Genomic DNA, 20,500 nt, shown 5'->3' with positions numbered 1-20,500 from the left:
TGATTTCTAGAAATTTGCTAGAAAAGTAATGAATTGGCTTTGGGATAGTGATATGTGTGTGATCTCCAGATTGACTGATGTTTAGTGCTATCTCCAAATGGGCTGGAGTCCTCCAAGTTTCTGAGGTGTTGTCTTCAGGATATTCAAACACCCTAGCTCTGCCTTGTAAAATTGCAGCACTGAATAACACAAACTGTCTTTATCATGTCCTGATCCAAAGGCAAAGAAGACACAAAATTAACCCTTAAACTAAAACTTAAAGGAACGACCCTTTCTTGTTGTGAATTTTAAAACCTTTAGTTATCAAACATGATCCCACTCTAGCATTTAATACATCAAATCAACAGAATGCCACAACCAGGGAATGTCTACCTACATTCACCCAAGAGAGTAAAGCACCTCCAATGTGACTCTGGTAGGACCTTCCTGGCTGGTATCCAGACAACCTTCTTGCTTCAATGAAAACTGTGCTCCACTCCACGTCATCGATCCTACAGAAGCGTAACTGGTTATCATTACTGGCAAGGATCAGATTTTAAAATGGATATTTCATTTATAAATCCATCCTCCTAAGAAAACCTAGCTACCTAGCCAACCAATTATATTGGGAGCTCCAGGTTCCCAAGAAGCTAAAGCTCTTCACAACTGGAACCTCCTAAATTCATAACTGAAGAATCTCTGAAAAAAGTTCTTCACGGGGCAGCAATCTCCATCTGGAATTCCCTACTGACACAGCGTGACATCATATCTTTCAGAAGAGGAGTAAGACCGACATATTCAAACTTTGTCTGGGGAAATTCCACCAGTAAACATGAGTCTCGTATTTCTCGAAGTGGATAGATGTCCCTCTAGTCACACCGTACTTTCACTTCTTCTGTCCATATTGTTAGAGCTCCCTTCCAGTGTTGCTGAAGTTGAGGCTGTATTCCCTTAGCTTGCACCCTAACCCCCTCAAGCTCAAGTTTATCCTTCTGCATACTTTGACTCACCTCCATATAATCCTTACAGGGTTCTTTGCTCCTGTGTGGTTTGGTATAGCTAACAAATCATGACCATGACCTAGTCTGTGTAACAAACTGCTCATAACCTGGAAATGTGCTTTTCTTCTAAGCCGTCTAAAGGAATAAAGTGAATTCATAATGAACACGTAGGTTGTGCCTCCTATACTTCCTTGACTAACCTATCTGTATTTACTACTCGCTGTGCCTAGAGTAGAGTACTTTGTGTTCCTCACACACCTTACATATACACAAAAAAAAGCCCTAATGCCAGTCCTGCACACATGCATCATTACTGTGACACTCTAAGATATAACTGCTCTGCACAACCGCTGTATGTCTTCGGTCTTGTGCATTTGCTGCATTACTCCTCAAGGCCCCAGTGATGCATCTCACGAATGGCAGCAATGTGCTGTAGAATTATTTAAAGATTACAATTCCCATTATTTCTGTCCATGACCTCACATATAAAATATTACAATTCTGTATTCTAAATGATGATTAGCTTAATACAGTTTTGGAGCTTTGAGCATTCACGGAAAATATGATGTGAATCAATAAATCATGAAAATGTTGCCACCAATGGTGCTTACTCTGTGAACACTGGGGTGCTCAGGCCCACCTGTGGGTGGAGGTTGTGCCGATGAAGCCCTGAATTAAAATGGCTCATTCCACAAAATCATTCCCCATGCAGATACATTCAAGAACACTTTTCAACATCTCCATTGACACCACACGTTCCTGCAATTGGGTAACTTTATTACCAATGAGTTGTAATTGCAACATAGATATTGATTAAGTTAGTTGGTTTTACTAGACCGGTATTTGTAATTAGAACCCTATTATCTATGTTCAATAGGGGTACAAGTAGGATTTTTCAATAAGTGTCAGAGAGGCTCTGAGAAACTCCGATCAGCTATTTTCTGAGTTTTTGTACAGCCAGTTTCTAATTTTCTAAGTAGAGCCACACAAGAAATTTCAATATCTCTCTTTGAAACTGTGTTCTGCGCAAATATTTTGTTAAGATTTGATGGAAGTTTATCCTCATAGGTGTGACTTGTTTCTGTAGGCCTTACGTATTTACTGCTGAAGCACATGGTGGACCGCCACAATATCTACTATGCCTATCTGCCTGCGACGTTGGAGCGAAACATCCATTTTAGTGCAGTGCTCCAGGCTCTGGCTGCTCCCATCCTTTGCATCACCTGGCTATATTTTTTCTCCCTTGTCAGAATGGGTAAGTGATGTGTGCTTTAAGATTACCACAATTTGTTGCAGCTGTTATTTTAGCATATTAAATAACACCATGTTCATCGCCCTTATGGTCATTTTAATTGCTAATGTCAAACATTGACCTAGAATACCAGTTTCATTGAATTCCTAGAAAAAATGGCACAAAATCCATATCCAGAAGTTGTATTGTAGGGAAGCTGACAGGTAGGATATGGGGGAGAGAAGTCAAATTTCACCTGAGCTGTGATTCGGCTGCCACCCTGCCTAACAAGAAGGACACAGAAGTGTAAAATAGTTTCCCTTGAAAGTACGCTTGGCTCACCTTTGGTAGCTTGGCTTGAGAACCAAGCCAAGCTAGACTAGTGTGTGCCTGCGTGTGTGTGTGTGTGCGCGTGTGTGTGTGTGTGTCTGTGCGCGTGTGTGTGTTATTTTGTGTAACAAAACCAACAACTAGGAATGCAGTTAAAGAATTAACAATTTAAAAATCCAAACCATTTCTGATACATTGAAATTTAATAAGAAACCAGCATTAGCAATGTCAATAGGTTTGGTGTTGGCTGCAAACATTTAGCCTTATTCAGTGCTTGTTTTGTCATTGTTTTTATCAAAAAATTATCAGGTGAGCTGTTGGGCCCTCACATTGCCAATACCAGTAAGTCTGACTTACGAATAAGCATACCTTTTGTGTTTATTGATGGCTTTAGACACTCAATAAGCTTCTACATGCACTCTGTCATTCATCTTTGCACTCAATGCATCCATTCATCCATCCACTCACTCTTTCTTGCATTCATCCTCTGAAACACACACAAACTCAATATATGCAGGATACATTTAAAGAATACAAATAGAAAAAAGAAAATATGCTGCTGTCTAAATGTGTTAACAAAGCATACACAACAAAATGATGGCCGGAGCACTGCTACTTTCCAGACACTTTCCCCCAGTCACAGATCTTAGTTGAATCCATCATCATTCTTTAGCTCACTTTACAACCCCAGCTCTGACCCAGCCATATGCAAATCAGTCTTGACCCTGTTTCTCATAGGAACAGTCCAGCCCAAACTGCCAAGCCAGGTCTCGCCCTGGAGCAGAAACAAGCATCCGGAGACTGGTTTCACTGTAACACCCCTCATCAGCCATGCTAGCTTGAATACAGTGGCAAAGTGAGCAAGGGACCCACTTCTGGGCATACCCTGCCAACTTAAGGAAAAGAAAGCAAACACAACAAGAGGATGGCCGGAGCGCTGAAACATTTCAGACACTCACCTCCCCAGTCACAGATCTAGGTTGAATCCATCAACATTCTTTAGTTCACTTTGCCACCCCAGTTCAGACCCAGCCATATGCAAATCAGTCTGTACCCTATTCGTCATGGGAACAGTCCAGCCGAACTGCCAAGCCAGGTCTTCCTCGGGCCGGAAACAAGCATCATTGTTTTCAGTCCGTTGATGGCAGTGTCTAGGACTTGTTAGCATAGATAGCAGTTTAAATGCCAAATTGTAGCTTTTTTTTTGTTTTTTCTTCTTATTTCACTGGGCAAGAATTCAGACAATGGGTCTTATTTGAAGCTCAAGTTGCTGAAGGTGTTATATTACTGGATAATCTTTTTTAAATTTAAGTTATTTAAGCCCCCTATATCTTGCACTCCTGAGGCTATGGATGGGGTGGAGTGCTCTTTGATGTTATGTGGGTGTGGACCTTGAAAACTAACTGGCAGATGCATCAAAGTTATGTTTTGCGAGTCCTTATTAGCGAATTTTAAGGAATCGCTATTAAAGACTCGCAAAACGGGATGCATGTAGGAATCGCAATGTTAATAGCGATTCCTACATATTCCTTATTTGCGATTCGGTAATAGCTAATCGCTAATAAGGAATGGCTTTCCCATTCATTCCTATGGGCCTTAGGCCCATAGGAATGAATGGGAAAGCCATTCCTTATTAGCGATTAGCTATTACCGAATCGCTAATGTTCCGCTATTTCAAGGGTGCCAGGGTGTCCAAAGGACACCCTGTTGCACCCCTGAAATGGACCTGTGCACAAATGTTACACACACACATGCCCTAAGGGCATGTGTGTGCGCAACATGTAACTTTAAAAAATGCACAAAAGTGCATTTTTCAAAGTTTTAGCAAATTACCACGAAGTTCAACTTCATGGTAATTTGCTTCCCCTGTTAGCGAAATCGCTATTCTTTTGGGTTTCATGCATTGCATTTAAGGAATCTCATTTTGGGATTCCTTAAATGCAAGAGCAATTTAAGGAATCGCTATTTAGAGATTCCTTAAATTGCGATTTCTGCATTTGGGATGATGCATCCCAAATGCAAAAATACCGAGAGCAAACGGCCAGATTCTGAGAATCTGCCAGTTTGCTCCCGGTATTTTCTTTGATGCATCTGCCTGTAAGTTTCATCCATGCTCTAATTGTGCTGAAGCAATTCCTCAACCACAAGACAAATATTCACGTTATATTTATTTAACCGTTGTTTTTCATTTCATTGTAGGTTTCAAATCCTCCACAACACTCTTTACATTACTTGTCTTGGTGATGACAATCTTTGTGAGCCTATTTTATACCTGCTTCGGCTGTTTTAAGCACTTGAGCCCACTTCATTATAAGGTAATGACCTGGTTTTCAGTCTAGGATTACTCTTAGAAGTAGTAGGTAAGAATCATGCATATTTGTAACATGTTCAGAATAAATGTAATATAATCCTAAAAAAAATGATTCAAAACCTAAAAACTAAAGAAAACGCTCAGCGGTCTTTTTTTTTTTATTTAAAGATTGTGAGGTAGCACTGCATGAATTTGCAAAAGACAAACACATCTTCCAGCTCTCATGAGCAATGGCTTAGTGTGCTTTTTCTTATATGAAAGTTAATAGTTTGTTAAAGCCTCTGATGTAAATTAAGAGGTTGATGATCTGTATGGCTGTTATTACTTTATGTAAATTAGTGTTGGAAAACTCCCAAGCTTGCTACATCTGTTTGAAACATGGGAATAACTTGCACATCTGCTGACTTGTAATAAACATTCAACAAAGGAAACATTGTAAAATAGTACATATGACACTAAAGCTGGCATTTGACATGAGGATGTAAGAGAGACGAAAAATTATATCAAAAAGTGAACCATGAGTGGTATCCAAACAACGTAAGTAAGACTATGCAAAAGTGGAAACGTGTAGGGAAATATATTTGCAAAACCTAGAAAATAGAGTGTGTATTTAATATTGCAACACTTTTATAATTAGTTACTTATAAAGAGTTTTCTAAAGCGGTGTCACATCACCTTTGTCACCTCCAGATACTAAAAAGGTTAGCCACAGTTTGGAGGTCAGCACGGAATTGGTGCAAGATAGAGGACGCCAAGCTGAGGAAGCACTAAATGAGACGGTACACTCAGAATCACAGTCCGGGGATCCGGACCTGGTGTACGAAAGACTGACTTCTAGGTTAAGGACAGCTTTCGATATGGTGGCTCCTGCGCAAAGGGCAAGGGTAACTAACAGTATGAAGGGTGCCCCCAGTTACACGCAAGAACTAAGAGGAGAAAAACAGGCTCTCCATCAATGCGAAAGGCACTGGCGGAAATCATACGACCTAGAATTCCAGGAAAAGTATAAGGCAAAACTAGCCCTCTACAAAAAATCAATCATCAGATCCAAATCCGTGTACTATGAAGGGAGGGTTAGGGAGGCTACAGACATTCAGAGAGAGACCTTTAACGTATGAGAGAACAAAGGGCGGTCTCTAATCAAGCTGACTTTGAAAAGGTACAGGACTTCTTTCTAGCCAAGGTTAAAAATATCATTACTGAAATAGGCATACTCGTATTACCCCCTGTCATTTATCGGTGGTGGAATCACCGGAGTTTCTTGGTAGCTCTGGGTAGCTCTCTCTCAACCTTCCCGGCACTTGACTCAAACGGTCTAGCACATATTGTGGCCAAAGTAAAATCCGGGTCACTAGAAGATCCCTGCCCCCCTTTGGTGCTTAAAAGGGTCATTCCGGCAGTAGAGCCAGAAGTGTTGTATCTATTAAATCTCTCTTTGGCTACAGGGAAGGTACCTCACAAATTTAAGAAGGGCATGGTGATGCCGCTGCCGAAAAATTTGGGGCAGACATCACCAATTAAAAAACAATTTGACCCATTTCCAGGCTTCCTTTCCTGGCCAAAGTTCTTGAGCAACATGTGCTCAGTGTTCTCTCGTCCTTCTTGGAAGAGCATCAGCTGTTACACACATGGCAGGCAGAATTCAGGGCCCACAAAAGCACTGAGTTGGTGATGCTCTCTGTGCTGGATGAATTGAGGCTAGCAGCTGCTAATAAGAATCCCTCTGCACTAATCTTATTAGATCTCTCAGCCGCATTTGACACAGTGAACCATTCGCAGCTACTGGCCTGTGTCTGACGGCTGGGAGTCACCGGAACGGTCCTCCAATGGATTACCTCCTTCCTGTAGAATCGGTCTCAAAAGGTCCAACTAGGAGAATGTAGGTCCAGGCAGGGTGTTTTGCGCTGGGGGGGTTCCACAGGGCTCTCCGTTGCTATTTAATATTTACCTCCAGCCATAGGTAGAAGCACTGGCAAAATTAGATTGTCAGGTGTTTAACTACGCTGATGACATCCAGTTAATTGTACAAGTTGATAACTGTCCCCAGGCACAGCTCAATGTCCAGAATATCCTCCGGCTCACCATGAACTGGATGACCTCCAATTCACTCAAGGTAAACCTGGATAAGACCGAGGTGCTTCCTCACACTACAGGGGCCTCACCCTGGTCAAGCCTCTTCTGGCCCCAAGAGCTTAGCACCACCCCAATACCAGTGCCAGCAGTGAATAGTCTGGGCATGAAGCTTGACACCAAGCTAACCCTAAACAATTGTGTGTCAGCTGTAGTGGGGAGCTGCACAGGCCTGATTCGGCAACTCCGGATGCTCGGAACCCTGTTGTCATTTTTACCATGCGTACCGTTGTGACGGCCCTAATCCTGTTACGACTGGACTACGGTGATGCAATATACAAAAACTCCTGGGGTAACTTCAGGTGGTCTTAAATGATGCGACAAGGCTGATCTTTAAACTGCCAAGAAGAGCACATGCCACCCCCCTGCTACAACAGTTACACTGGCTCCCTATCAAGCAGAGGGTCAGGTTCAACGGTCTGTGCATTGCACATAAAGCAAAATATGGAGTAGCGCCCAAATATATCAAGGATCGCCTGAAGCCCATCATGCCTGGATGTTACCTCCGGTACTCTGAGGCTAGTTTGCTGGCCTGCCCACGCTTTAACAGAGCTACATGGGGGGGCGGGCTTTCTCAGTTGTGATTCCCCAGATCTGGAACAAGCTCCCAGACATTATGCGCAGGGAAAACACTTTACTTCCGTTTAGGAAGAAACTCAAATCCAACTTGTTTACTGAGGCATTTGGATAAACCCGCCTACAGTGCACTTAGTATCCTCGGATCTAGGGGATTCCTGGCTCCTGGTCCACGCTGCAAGTACCTAGAGACCTTTGGTGATTGGCGCTCGGCAAATATAATCTAACATAACCTAGTGTCCAGCTGGATGTATGAGATGGTCCTAGGCCTCACATTCATCAGTCACTTCCATAACTTAAGTCATTTTCATGTACTATATATGGCCCAGCACACCACAGTAATTTGAGTACTTACTAATGTAAATACTTACCTAGTTTTGCTCATTTGTCCCAATTAGACATTCTATGAGATATAATCTACATTACTTGCTTCAAAAAGATATTAACGCAGTGGATTCATATTTCAACACAGGCTACCCTTTTTAAATTTAAAACTATACTGGCATACAATTCCTACTTCTATGTTTCTGTCATTTTGTTCAGTTCAGTTTTGTAGACAATATCATGTATTATTTTAATTGATATCCCGTATTATGAAATCAGTGGCTATCTACTGATTTTTATCTAGCATATTGTAATACAATGCATTAACTGCCTTTTAAGGAAAGTGTTATTTTTGGCATCGAGAGGTGGCCTGCCTTTCACTGAGAATGTGTTACGTGCTCCAAAGAATCAGTCATCTTAAACATTAGCTGTGCTTGCCACCCCGTTAGTTAAACTAGTCATGTTGCCATTATATCTACAATAAATATGAATGCTAAGAGTTTACATATAATGCTTTTCATTGGATGAAATGCATATTTTGGTAATTATGAAAACCTAAGTAGATGTTGGTGTTTAGTGGGGTTTATCTTTAACATATGATTAATTGTGTTGTCCCATATGTTGCTTTAACTCCATGATAGGTTGTAACCTGTTACATAATTTTTTCAACATAATTGTTTGCCCAGAATATTAATAAGATCTAATCTCACTCATTAGATCTTTTCTAATAATGTTGCACATTTTTATCAATTGTTTTAGGATTGCATGTGTAGATCTTAGTGATTTCAATAATTTACTTTACTCTATAAATGTCTATAAGCCCCCTTCGGAATGGTGTATTTGTTGGCAAATTCAGAAATTCACATGCAAGTGGTCCATATGTACATCACCTACTTTCACAATTTGTTTATTTTGTTATGCAATGCTATTTTCAATGAGAACAAGGTAAAGGGCTCATATTATATTTAATAGGGCTTAACCTTAATTATGCTAAGTTGAGATTTTTAATCAATCATCTCCAAGAAAATTCAACCTATACCTTCATTCAAAGTTTAAAGAAATATTTTATTGTATTTTCTTTTTTCATTATCTATGTTCAGTTGTAGTAATAAATGTCCTCTCCTCTTAAAGATCTCCCACCATTTATAAGCATATAACCCCAGTTACTTCTTCTCTGAGTCGAGATATGCCACTCGCAGATTACACTTTTTGTTCATCAAAGGTAGCTTTAGATGTCCAAAGAATATTGTTAATCAGGGCTACCGGGTGAACTATATACAGGCTCTTGTGTGTACTGAGTATATGATTTGCCTTCCACTACCTTTTTTATCAGATATTTAAACAATGCTGATGTTATTGGCTGCCTTCAAAAATGAATGTTGATTTTTCAAAGATACAGTACAGTCTTCCTATTTCAGCAAACTATTCATATTGGTGAATTATTGTCTTCCCTAGGTCGAGGAACCACCAAATGAATTTAAAGGATTAAAACAAGAAGATCCTGGTCGTAAACATAATGTGAGAATACTTACTTGTTTCTACAAGCTGAGTTTTGGCGGATTTTTTTCATATCTTCATGAAACTATCATGTACATGTCACATTTAATTTAATTTTATTATATTGGGATTGTTATACAGTCAGTACATTGTCCCAGTGGCATGTGGCATTCTTTGCATTGATCTGTTAGTTACAAGCGACAGGTTGATGTGACTTGTGCTTCACAGGGAACTTAGTATACAATAATGTTCATGATATCAACAGTGGAAGCATACAGTTACCAAGGCAATGCGGGACACACAAAGTTTATTTAATAGGTAATCATTACTTAGAGTGTTGTCTAGTGGATGACACCGTGCCACACATTCATGGCATCACAGTTTTGATGCATTAGGTTAGAATAGACACTAGTTTTATATGTTTCTGAAACATCAACTATCCATCAATGTAGTGTCCTGTGTGTATTGATTTTTTTTTAATCGGTTGCCTATTGGATTGCGAGGAATGAGATGCGTATAAAAACAACTTTCTGTATATTATGAGCTACTATATGAAGGATCTCTGAACATGTCGCGGTTTACTGGTGTTGGACTTGGACCTTTCTGCAAGGTCATCCCCAGACTTTTTGCTGAATTTGTTTTTGTTTGCTTTAGGGCTCTGTCTACTTTACCACTGTTAACCAGTGCTAACGTGCTTGTGTTCTCTACTTTAAACATGGTGGAATTAGCTTATATGGAATTGGCATATTTAATTTACTTCTAAGTTCCTAGAAAAACTGGCACTACATGTGCCCAGGGCCTGTAAGTTAAATGCTACTAGTGGGTCTCCAGCATTGATTGGGCAACCCACTTAAGTTACCCTTTAAACCTGTATCAGGCCTGCCGTTGCAGAGCCTGTGTGTGCAGTTTAAACTGCCTTTTAGACCTGGAAAAATAAACCTTTTGCCAGGGCCAAACCTTACTTTTTAATACATGTAAACCACCCCTAGGGTAGGCCCTGGACAGCCCAGAGAGAGGGCAAGGTGCAATGTATCTAAAAAGCAAGACATCCTTTAAAGTGTTACATGTCCTGTTTGTGAAAAACACTTAAATTAATTTTTCATTACTGCAAGGCCCACCTCTCCCATAGAATAACATTAGAGTTGCATTATTACTTTTAATCAGTGTAATATCCAAATGAGAAGAGATACACAAATTCATGTTTGATGTCTTGTGAATCACAATTTAAAACCCTAATTTATAGTGAAGTCTGATTTTAAATTGCAATTCTGAAAACACTACTTTTAGACAGTTGCCATTTTCTTGCCTTAGTCACTTGGTCCTCCAAGCCTGTCTCTGGTCACAAGACTGGGTATAGCATACAGTCTGGCTTTGTGCATTCCTCCTAGACAGCCGCACACAATGGGAAGCTTAGGTGTGACTGGATGGGCCATCACTGGCAGGGTGGGAGGGCGGAGCTGGGCACAGCCATACTTACACATGAATAGGCAATGTGTCCTGTCTCCACACAAAGGGCTGTATACAACTGGTTACCATGAAGTGAGAGCCACATCTTATCTTCAGGCTTCTTGCTTCCATGCAGCGCTCCTCTCACCTGCACAACATCTATGTTCAGGGATTATGGTTTGTGCGGAATCCTACTCTGCACATGTGCGTTTATTTGGGGTTTCAGATCTACTTGAATGAATGAATGAATGAATGAAAGACATCTTATATTGCGCAACTTAGCCCAGCGGGCATCAAGGCGCCTAACAAAGAATAATTATAATATAGTAGCCAAGTGCCAGATTACAGATATGCCTCGGCGAAGAGCCACGTCTTTAATGCTTTCCTGAAAAACAATATAGAGGGTTGTGCTTTCAGTTCAGGGGGGAGGGTGTTCCACAGCTTAGGGGCTAGGGAGGAAAAGGCCCTTCCTCCCCAGCTGGCTCTGCGAACCTGAGGGACAGACAGAAGATTCTGCTGGCGGAGCGAAGGTTTCTGCTGGGAGCGTATGGAACCAGCAGAGATTTTATGCCTTCAGCGCTTTCGCCAGACAGGGCTCCATAGACAAGGCACAGGATCTTAAAAAAGATCCTGGCCTGAATCGGGAGCCAATGCAAGCTCTTCCTAGCTGCTGTGGTAGAGGAAAAGCTGGGGACATCAAGCACAGACCTAGCTGCCGAGCTGCCACGTTTTGGACAGTCTGCAGGCGTTGTATCAGACCTTTATTGATGCCCGTGTACAGCGCATTGCAATAGTCTAGCCGTGAGGCGACTAAGGCAACTACGATCTGTTTGCCGTCTTGCAAGGAAAGGTAGTGGGTGATTTTCCTCAAGATCCTGATAACACCCCAGCAAGTGGAGACCGTTCTGTTTACATGCTGGACTATAGCAAGGGAGGTGTCAATCATCACACCCAGATTCCGGGCAGATATTATGGGCAATGGACAGGCTCCAAGAGAAGGGGGCCACCAGTCGCTTGACCAGATATCCTGATCTCCACCGAAAATCAGGACCTCGGTTTTCTCTCCGTTCAGCTTCAGTGAAGTCAGAATCATCTACTGTGAGACTGCCTTCATGGAGTTCTTGAAGCTGAGAGCGGAGGTACTCACCAAGTGGGAGAGGGACACCATAATTTGGGTGTCATCGGCGTATGACACCACCTCCATCCCAAAGAATCTTACTAGCCTGGCAAGTGGGGCCACATAGATGTTAAAGAGTGTGGGGCTCAAGGCCGACCCCTGTGGGACCCCAAATTGCACAAGTGTAGCAGGGGACAGGAACTCTCCCAGCTTGAACCTCTGCTCCCTCTGATTGAGGAAGGAGGTCAGAAGGCTCAGCGCTGGGCCCTCCACCCCTATCTCCCTAAGGCGAGTTGTTAAAATAGAGGGAGACAGGGTGTCTAAAGCTGCTGTCAGGTCAAGCAGGACCAGAAAAGTGGTCTGGCCTTGGTCGACCTTCGTGCGAATGTTGTTTACCACCACAGTGAGAGCCGACTCGGTGCTATGGAACTTCCGAAACCGTGTTGTGACAGGTCCAGGTGCCCAGAGGTGTCCAGAAAGGCCGTTGAATGTTGGTTGAGGTGTGTCTCTAGCATCTTTGCTGGAGCTGGGAGCAGAGATATTGGGCGAAAATTCTTTAATATCTCTGGATCTAGTGTCGGCTTTTTCAGCAAAGGCTTGACCACTGCCTTTTTCCAAGAAGATGGGAAGATGCCTTCCTTCATAGCATGGTTCATCACCTTGAGGAAGAGGGGCATCAAGACTTTCCTACAATCCTTCAGGATTTTGAGAGGGCATGGGTCCAGAGGAGATCCAGATTTAGTCCTATTTAAAAGCAGGTCTAACTGCTGGAGGGAAAGAGGAGGGAAATTGGACAGGCTCACACGAGGATCCGTATTACAGCATTCTATGAAAGATGGGGCCAGATGGAGAGGAGAACCCAACAAATCCCTTTGTGATTCAAGAGTGGCATACATGTCAACTATTTTTGAATGAAAAAATAGAGAGATCTTATTGCAAAGCTCTTGAGAACCTACAATGGGGTTAGGAGTTTGCAGGGTGCACAGGGAATCAACAATTTTAAACCGTTCTCTAGGGGAAGTGAGGGAGGCCGTTAGATTGTAGCACAGTTGTATGTTTGGTAATGTAATTCTGTAGGTTTGCTGTTCCAGATCATTGTCCCTAATAACAAGATGCTATTTAGGAGGTTGATGTACTGTACTTTCCGGATGTGTACCTCACAAAAATGTTCCCTGCCTTCAGTTGCTTGCATTGCCAGGTATGGCCTATACAAGAACCAAAAGCTGTAGCCCCAGATGCATGTGTGACATATGCTCTTCCAAATCATAGCCTTTGGTTTGTAAGAAATACCTGATTTGAAGTACAGTGCCATGGACCAGGAGAATGTGTGACAGATACCTCCAAAATCAGAACAATGTGGGTAATTTAGAACTCCCAGAAAGGGGCGAGCCCAAAGTATGTCTGTTGGCTCAAGGTCAATCCTGCAAAGAATATCTTTTCCCCATTAACCATATAAAACAGGGCAGACATAATTACCCCAAACCTTTATTCAACTGCGACAGAGCAAGTCAGTATTGGTTCAGGAAGCAGCAACATTGCCCAACTTTTCCATTGAGGTCAACTTCAACACTGGGGTGTGTCTAGTGTGAGTTGCCTATTAGCAGAACATTATACAGAAAGAAATAAAATGTGGGAGCAAGGTTTCTTCATGAAACTATATAGAGGAAAGTCAATTGAGTGGGAATACAGAGCATCTTCTGGTGACATGCATATTATTTTTTAGATATCCACCTTAGATGCAGAAAGATAGTTATCTGATGTACTCTCCATTACTAGAAACTGTATGACCACAACTTTTCTAAAACTGAACCCATCAAGAAGCAGAATTCTCCCAGTTTCCACAAGGTGTCTAAAGGATTATATTCGCTTTGGCCAGAAACAATGGTATGGGACTAAGACTTAATCCTTGACTCTCAGTTAACACTAGATGTTCAAATTACCAATGTAACCATGTTGTGCTTTTGCCATCTGAAACAATTTAGAAGACTACTCCCATTCTTGACTTTTCCACATAAAGTCATGGTGGCCAATCCCTGCATACCAGCTAAGTTTGATGATGGAAACACATTTAATTTTAGTATGATCTTTTTTTTTTAACATGCTTAATTTATTTTTTTATACAAGAACAAAACAGAATTCTGTTACAGGGTTAGCATAGGTTGTCTGAGTCCTAAGACAGTGTGTCACGTTTGTTTAGCTAACACCCCATATCGGTAATAAGAGAAAAAGAAAGAAAGTGAGGCAGAAAAAGGGAAGGAAAAAGGGGGGGGGAAGAGATAAGAAAAGGGCAGAAAGAATGAAGTTTCTTATCAATTACTTCTGTCATTCTATGGAGATGTTGGCACACGGGCAGCCCTGTATTGGTAGTCCTTACCCATTGCAGCAGCCTAGTGTAGGAATTAATGGTTAAACCAGTTAAGTACAATTGTCCCGGTGGTACATCCGTAGGGGTTACCAGGCTGTGTAGCAACGGTATATCTAATTTTCCTGGAGGTTCGTAAGAGTCTAGGTACTTGTCGAGATCTTTAATCTGAAAACATCAGACCATTCCTCAAAATATAGACTATTAGCAGCGAAAATAATCCAATGAAAGATAGCACGGGTTCTGCAAATGTAAACAATCACCCTTTCTTTGCACATAAACAACAGAAACGTCAGCCCTTACATTCTCTCATGCCATTGAGTCAATTTTAATTTGTAGTCCCGAAAAAAAAAAGAACTTGCCAAATGGGGAAGCAGTCCTATCTGTGACAGGCTCTGAAATCTGTAACTCTTGCCCTCTTTACATGCAAACTAAACAGAATCTTCTGAATTTCAGGAAATCAATGAAAGCTTGGTTGTTTACCCATTAATGTTTGCACCCAGTAAGTGACAGTCGATCCAAAATATCACCTAGATATTCTGCTAACAAATGATGGTTGTGCTTAACAAATATACATAAATACATTATTTGAGTCAATTGTACCAGAGATAAACACCTTATTATAGAGGGCAACCTATAATCTTGGTGGTCCTTGACACCAGGGATAGCTTCTAGGGGCTCATATAGGTTATTAGAGCAGGATAAATAGCCAGGCGCACATGCACTCAGGCACATACCTAAATAAGCACCATTTGTAGGTCTCGCCTGTCAATGCGCTTGCGCATTGAGCTCTCGAGAATATAGGGGCTTAACCAGAGCTTAATCAAACGGGCGATTTGATGCTGTGCCCGTGAAACGCAAGCTCAATGCGCAAGCGCATTGACCTTAAAAGAGCGTGCACATCAATGCCAGCCATCTGTTCCCCAGCGTGGTGCCTCCAGCAGCTCTTCAAAGGTATCCGCTCCGCCCCCTGCTGCATCAAAGGCTTTCATTTCGCGTCCGCGTTTTTTACTTTTATTTCGCGGCCGCGTTTTTTTTTTCTGCCCCTGTTTTGCCGTCCGACTTGTCTAGCATAAGTAAGTCATACCTTGACCTTACTTTTTCACCCCCCGATTATAAGTGTATAAAGCCTTTCCACTCTGCTTGTCGTTGTCAGCTCGAGGCATTGACATCGCGTGACTCATTGAATGTATGGCTGTGCATTTAATGTGAGCTTCACTTCACTTCACTCCGGTCCGCCTGCACCTCCCTCTCTCCCTCCCCTCTCTCTCCCCGCCCACAGCTTTACTCGCATTTCTCCTCCCCCTCCCACCCCTGCTGTTGGTGCCCACGGCCTCCTTTTCGCGTTTCTCCTCTCTCGTTGTACCTCTGGCACTACCATTTTTCCCCTAGTTTTGGTGATCACAAAGGGAGTGGTAAGAACACAATTCAACTAAATTTTAAGAGTCGTGCGTTGTGACTTACGTATAACATAGTTTGCCACTCTGCTTGTCGTTGTCAGCTCGAGGCATTGACGTTGCATGACTCATGGAATGTATGGGCTGTGCATTTAATGTGAGCTTCACTTCACCCCGGTCCGCCTGCACCGTAGGTCCTTATGGCGTGTGATATGACCTGTAAGGCTGTCTGTAACACCGAGTAGGTGTTGTTTCCCCGTCTCCCCATCTCCCCCTCTGCCTGCTCTCTCTCCTCTCTCTCTCCCTCTCGCCCTCCCCTCTCTCTCCCCGCCCACAGCCTTACTCGCATTTCTCCTCCCCCTCACACCCCTGCTGTTGCTGCCCACGGCCTCCCCATCCGCAGATAACTTTCTCTCGTGCTCTTTTAAACTCGTTTACTCTGGCCCCTGCAGTCCAAAACTTCAGTGACTCTGCTCTGGCTACTGCTGGCACTCTTGTTTCCTGGCCCACTGTTCGCCCAGATAGTGTGACTGATAGAAGAGTGCATAAAACATGAGAAAACGACTTGTGACGTTGCTAGATTAAGAGTGGAGTCAGATTTACATACTGACTGCTCAGTAGGCCGACACAGTGTGTGCTTGTCTGGTAGCCATTGGTTTGGTTGCTGCCACTCTAAGGGTGTTGAGATGAGCAGTTTTTAATATGCAAATTCCCTAAATGATGAACTGGGCTTGGCTTCATCTCTGAGAGCTAGGTCTATGATGTTGGAGGGCTACATGTAGTTCCCGAGCTACTTGTTGGAGAGCCATGTTTAATACACTCTCATTGGTAAAAAGAAATGGTTCTAAAGACTAATCAGGACACTGTAGCAGTAATCCAGTTTGATTTGTGCCTTAGAATTGTTACTGGTTCTGTTTGTAGAATGTGTGAAGTGGGGCTGAAACTTGTGGCTTGTAAAGTGTGGAAGTGGGAAGAGTTAATGAAGGAGGCACCCACATGCAAGTTTGGAGATGGAGTCCAAGGGTTGGTACAAAGAGTTAAGAGGTTATGATGCCAGAAGGTCTCTTCTCCAAGTTCTTCCCAGGTAGAATTCTATTTCAACAAGATTTATTTAGCCCAGCATGTATGGCCCAAATATAGTTGCCAGTACTGTGGTCAACAACTTTGTGTTTACATTTAAAAGTAAGATCGGCCTGTAGGATGTACACAAGGAGTGATCGATGCCTGGCTTGGGTGTTACTGAAATCTTGACCCACAACATTGATTCAATAAATTAATTGAACATGTTTGCTAATACTGGGACTAGGCCATTATGGAATGTCTAGTTGGGTGTTTGTGTGAGCCCATTGGTGTGGCTTGCTTTATTGCTTTTGAGCCTGGCGATACTGCATTCTCCTTTTCCAACCAAATATGCAATGCTACGGTTTTGGCTTGAACGGTGTAAAAGTTCTGTATCCCAACAGAGTCCAGGTATACGCAAGTCTTGGACAGAACTCCTGAAGGCATTTGCTATGCTTTGGTGATCTCAGACCATGGCCCCAGAGGATTTTCTAACTTGTAAGACTATCGTGCGTCACATTGGCTCTGAGTTGACTGCCCAGCAACTTCGTTTTACCACGGTAGTAGATTAGCTTGATTCATACCAGGGCATAATGTGCTTTATCCATATCTAAAACGCTGCACCAGCTGCATTTCCCATTTCTTCCCCCCTATCCTTGTTAACCTCCACACAACAGCTTTCAGTGCGTCCCGCAGGGTTTTCAAGCTAACATTATCTATGTCGTCGTCTGCCATTTATTGCCCAATGGTAGTTTGGATCCTTTCTCTAACCTTCCTGCCTGCTATCAGCCCATATATGTCTCCAGCCTTTCCTGTGGTGGGGCTTATAGGTGTACGTAGTTTCACTGATATAGGTGCATGATCTGAGATAGCTATGTGCCGATTTCCACATCGGTAAGCTGGGGCCTTGTTGCACATATTGTTAGAAAATGATCAACTCTGACATGTGCAGGGTGCCACCGAGAAATAAGTGCTTTTTTGTGTTTTTGGCTTCTGTAGTATCTGCAGTATGCCTTTAAGTGAGCCAGAGTAATGAAGGCCTGTGGGTCCCATTTTAAAAGTACCTGGCCTGATCCTGTGCATGTGTATCGCTGACATTCCTGAAGTTGCAGGGAGGAGACCAGGTTGCTTAAAAAAATTACTGAAACACTTCTGCTAAGAGGAGCTGCTGATAAATCTTCCTGCAGTACTGCCATTTGGTTGGTGGTGGGGCTCTCGTCTCTGTTTTTCAGGGTGAAAGGGTTCTTTTAAGTGAAGCCAGTGTTTTGAGTTCAGCCAATCACTGTTCAGTGTGGCTAGTGATTAGCTAGTTGCAGAAAGCTCATACCTCTCTGTGCCTCTGTTTCCATGTACTCCTGGCTGGAAACTACCCTGCTGTGTGGAGCGTAACTCTACAAAAAAATTGTGTCTGGAGAACAGCCTACTTAGGGCACTTAAAAGAAGAAACTCTGCAAATCTGCTTTGACTGTATAAAAGTGAGTGCTACTTACATCCTTGCTGCTCCAGTTCCAAGTCCTTCTGCCAAGGAAGGGAGTAATCCACAGCATACTCTGAGGACCGCTGCACAAGCAGAGCTCGTGTCTGTATGACGGTTTCCAAGAGGAGCGGTTACATTATCTTGAGTCTTTACTTGCTGGAAGAGCTGTTCTGAAGTGCCTGAAGACAGCCTGTCTTCTGCGAGAGGGAGATCGCTAGACTCTAATTTGGAGGGTCTGCCAGGAGCAAGAAGACTGAAGAGCACGGAATTGCGGGTCCAAGTGGCAGTCACCGGCTGGCAGCCGACCTTGCCACTATGCAATAGTAGCAATCAAGTTTGAGCTCGCTGCTTAAATCAAGAGCTGTGCCCATGGTGCATGTAGCCACCAAAACCCAGAGCTGTGCCTTTGGCACATGTTGATACACTTACTGGTCTGTGGCCCAGTACCTCCTGTTTGCCCCAAGCCGCTGAACTACATGTGTCACGTGCTAGAAAGGATATGTATTCAGAGTGACCAACTACACTTTGTGTGCCACCTCAGTCTATATAGTTTGTGTCATTCACTTAATACAAAATGTTCAACGGGTCTCAACAACACAATGGTTGCAGGGAGAAATGGTGCACTAAAGGCATCAAAGGAAAACAAGGTGATTTTGAATAAAACTAATACTGTTATAAAAAACAGTTCACTACTTTTGGGTAATCTACACATTCCATTTAACTCAGTTTGTTATTCTTGAAGCGTTAATGTAATCAAGTTAATAACCAACTTGAGACTATCAGGAGGAAGGGGATGGCAATAGCAACAACACTAAGGCAGTTAAAAACAAAGCTTACAGAGCCTATCCTTTCACTTCTCCTCCGGGTAGCACACGCTAAAATTCTACCCTCTATCACCTATGGCAGCGAAGCACTGAGGGGCAGGGATGCAAAACTACTGGACACCACCATGGCCAGGGCTTATAGAGTTATGTTTAGCCTTCCAACGTACGCCCTCACCTACATAGATTCGATTGGAGTTCGGCCTAACCAAACAACGTTTGGCAAGGCAAGGTTCCTATATAATGTGTTGGCACAAAATTTAGAACTCTCCCCGTAATACACTGAACCATCAGCTCTGGCAAGAACTTTGTAACATATCCAACTCACCGGCCAGAAAGTACTTGGAGGATTCCCTTGCTACTACCAGGCTAGTCGACCTATGGGAAACTCACACTACCCATTCGCTCTTTGAGCAAGTAGTAAAAAATGTAATCGAGAAAATCTCCCCCATCGAAGACAAAGCTGCCGGGGGCGTGGCTAGGCACGCAATGGCGGCAGTCGCACTCGGGTAGAGCTCCGAGCCGAGCTCCCCTTCCTTGGGCCAATTCTCCGTTCATTTTCCCTGCAGGTGCCTGAAACAGCGAGCGGACCATCACGGAGATAACACCGGCCTGCCGTCCGACTTTGGAGCCGAAGAACCGATCCTGGCCGCACCGGACCTTCCCGGAGACCCCCTGCAGGATTCATTGCTGCCCGGCCAGCTGGTGTGGATACGCGAGGCCGCGGCCTTGAACTGACTGCTAGGCCTGCGCATGTGGCCTAAGATCTGTTGCGCACAGCCCGCCTGCCTGTCGGCGACAGGATCTGAAGCCCCCCTGCCTCTCTGATCCAGGAAACACAGCACTCCCGGGGATTTGCCAGGGACCCGGACCTGAGGAGAATGAAGACCTCTTCCTCCTGACCTGCCTGTTGCTCCGGTGAGGGCCTGAAGCGCGAGCGCTGCCACCCGGCTGCTGAGTGCCGTGGTTGGGGGTGCTGCGATCCCCTGGAGGACTACACTAAACGCCTCGGCGGGATTGGGACGCCAGGAGAGGGGGCCTGCCTCCAGGGCTTGCCAAATGGTCGCCGGTGCGCGACGGGGCCCCTCCTCACTCGCGGGTGAAGTTTGAGTGGCAAGAATACCTCGTTAGGTGACTGAATTGGATGCTGCGGCCCGTGCAGAGGAGACGCAGGAAGTCTGCAGGAGCCATCACCCTGAAGTGAGGCGCGCACTCACGGCACCCGGCTGGCTGGAGCGCTACTTGGCCCCGGTCACCACAAGACTCCCCTGAGCCCCTTGCGACCGGCTGACTTGGGGGGGACTGGAGGAAGGTGTCCTGCTGAACCTTTGACGGAGGGTCGGGCCGCCGGAGGTGCGACAGATAGACGCGCACCTGGTGTTGGCGGGGGAGACGGGGCCCGCATGAACTAAGAAGTCCTGCGCTGCCATTTTCATCACCGG

General features: G+C 43.8%; 2 protein-coding genes across 3 annotated transcripts in view; both read left to right on the top strand.

Annotated features, from left to right (window-relative positions):
- Positions 1–20,500, top strand: part of LOC147706908 (mechanosensitive cation channel TMEM63A-like) — a 926,114-nt gene that overhangs the window by 366,928 nt on the left and 538,686 nt on the right. The window lies entirely within an intron of this gene.
- Positions 1–20,500, top strand: part of LOC147706910 (mechanosensitive cation channel TMEM63A-like) — a 403,911-nt gene that overhangs the window by 366,881 nt on the left and 16,530 nt on the right. For both annotated transcript variants that reach the window (XR_015296601.1, XM_086926170.1), the window contains exons 20-22: positions 2,068–2,235; positions 4,741–4,856; positions 9,338–9,400. Coding sequence is in view for 1 of the 2 variants with exons in the window: in XM_086926170.1 (XP_086782296.1) it covers positions 2,068–2,235; positions 4,741–4,856; positions 9,338–9,400 (347 nt within the window). In the remaining variant the exon portion in view is untranslated. The remainder of the gene's footprint in view (positions 1–2,067; positions 2,236–4,740; positions 4,857–9,337; positions 9,401–20,500) is intronic.

The sequence above is a fragment of the Lissotriton vulgaris genome, chromosome 6 (genome assembly GCF_964263255.1).
Source record: "Lissotriton vulgaris chromosome 6, aLisVul1.2, whole genome shotgun sequence".
Classification (NCBI taxonomy): domain Eukaryota; kingdom Metazoa; phylum Chordata; class Amphibia; order Caudata; family Salamandridae; genus Lissotriton; species Lissotriton vulgaris.
Note: the sequence above shows the minus strand (reverse complement) of the source record. Positions and strands in the feature narration are given on the sequence as shown.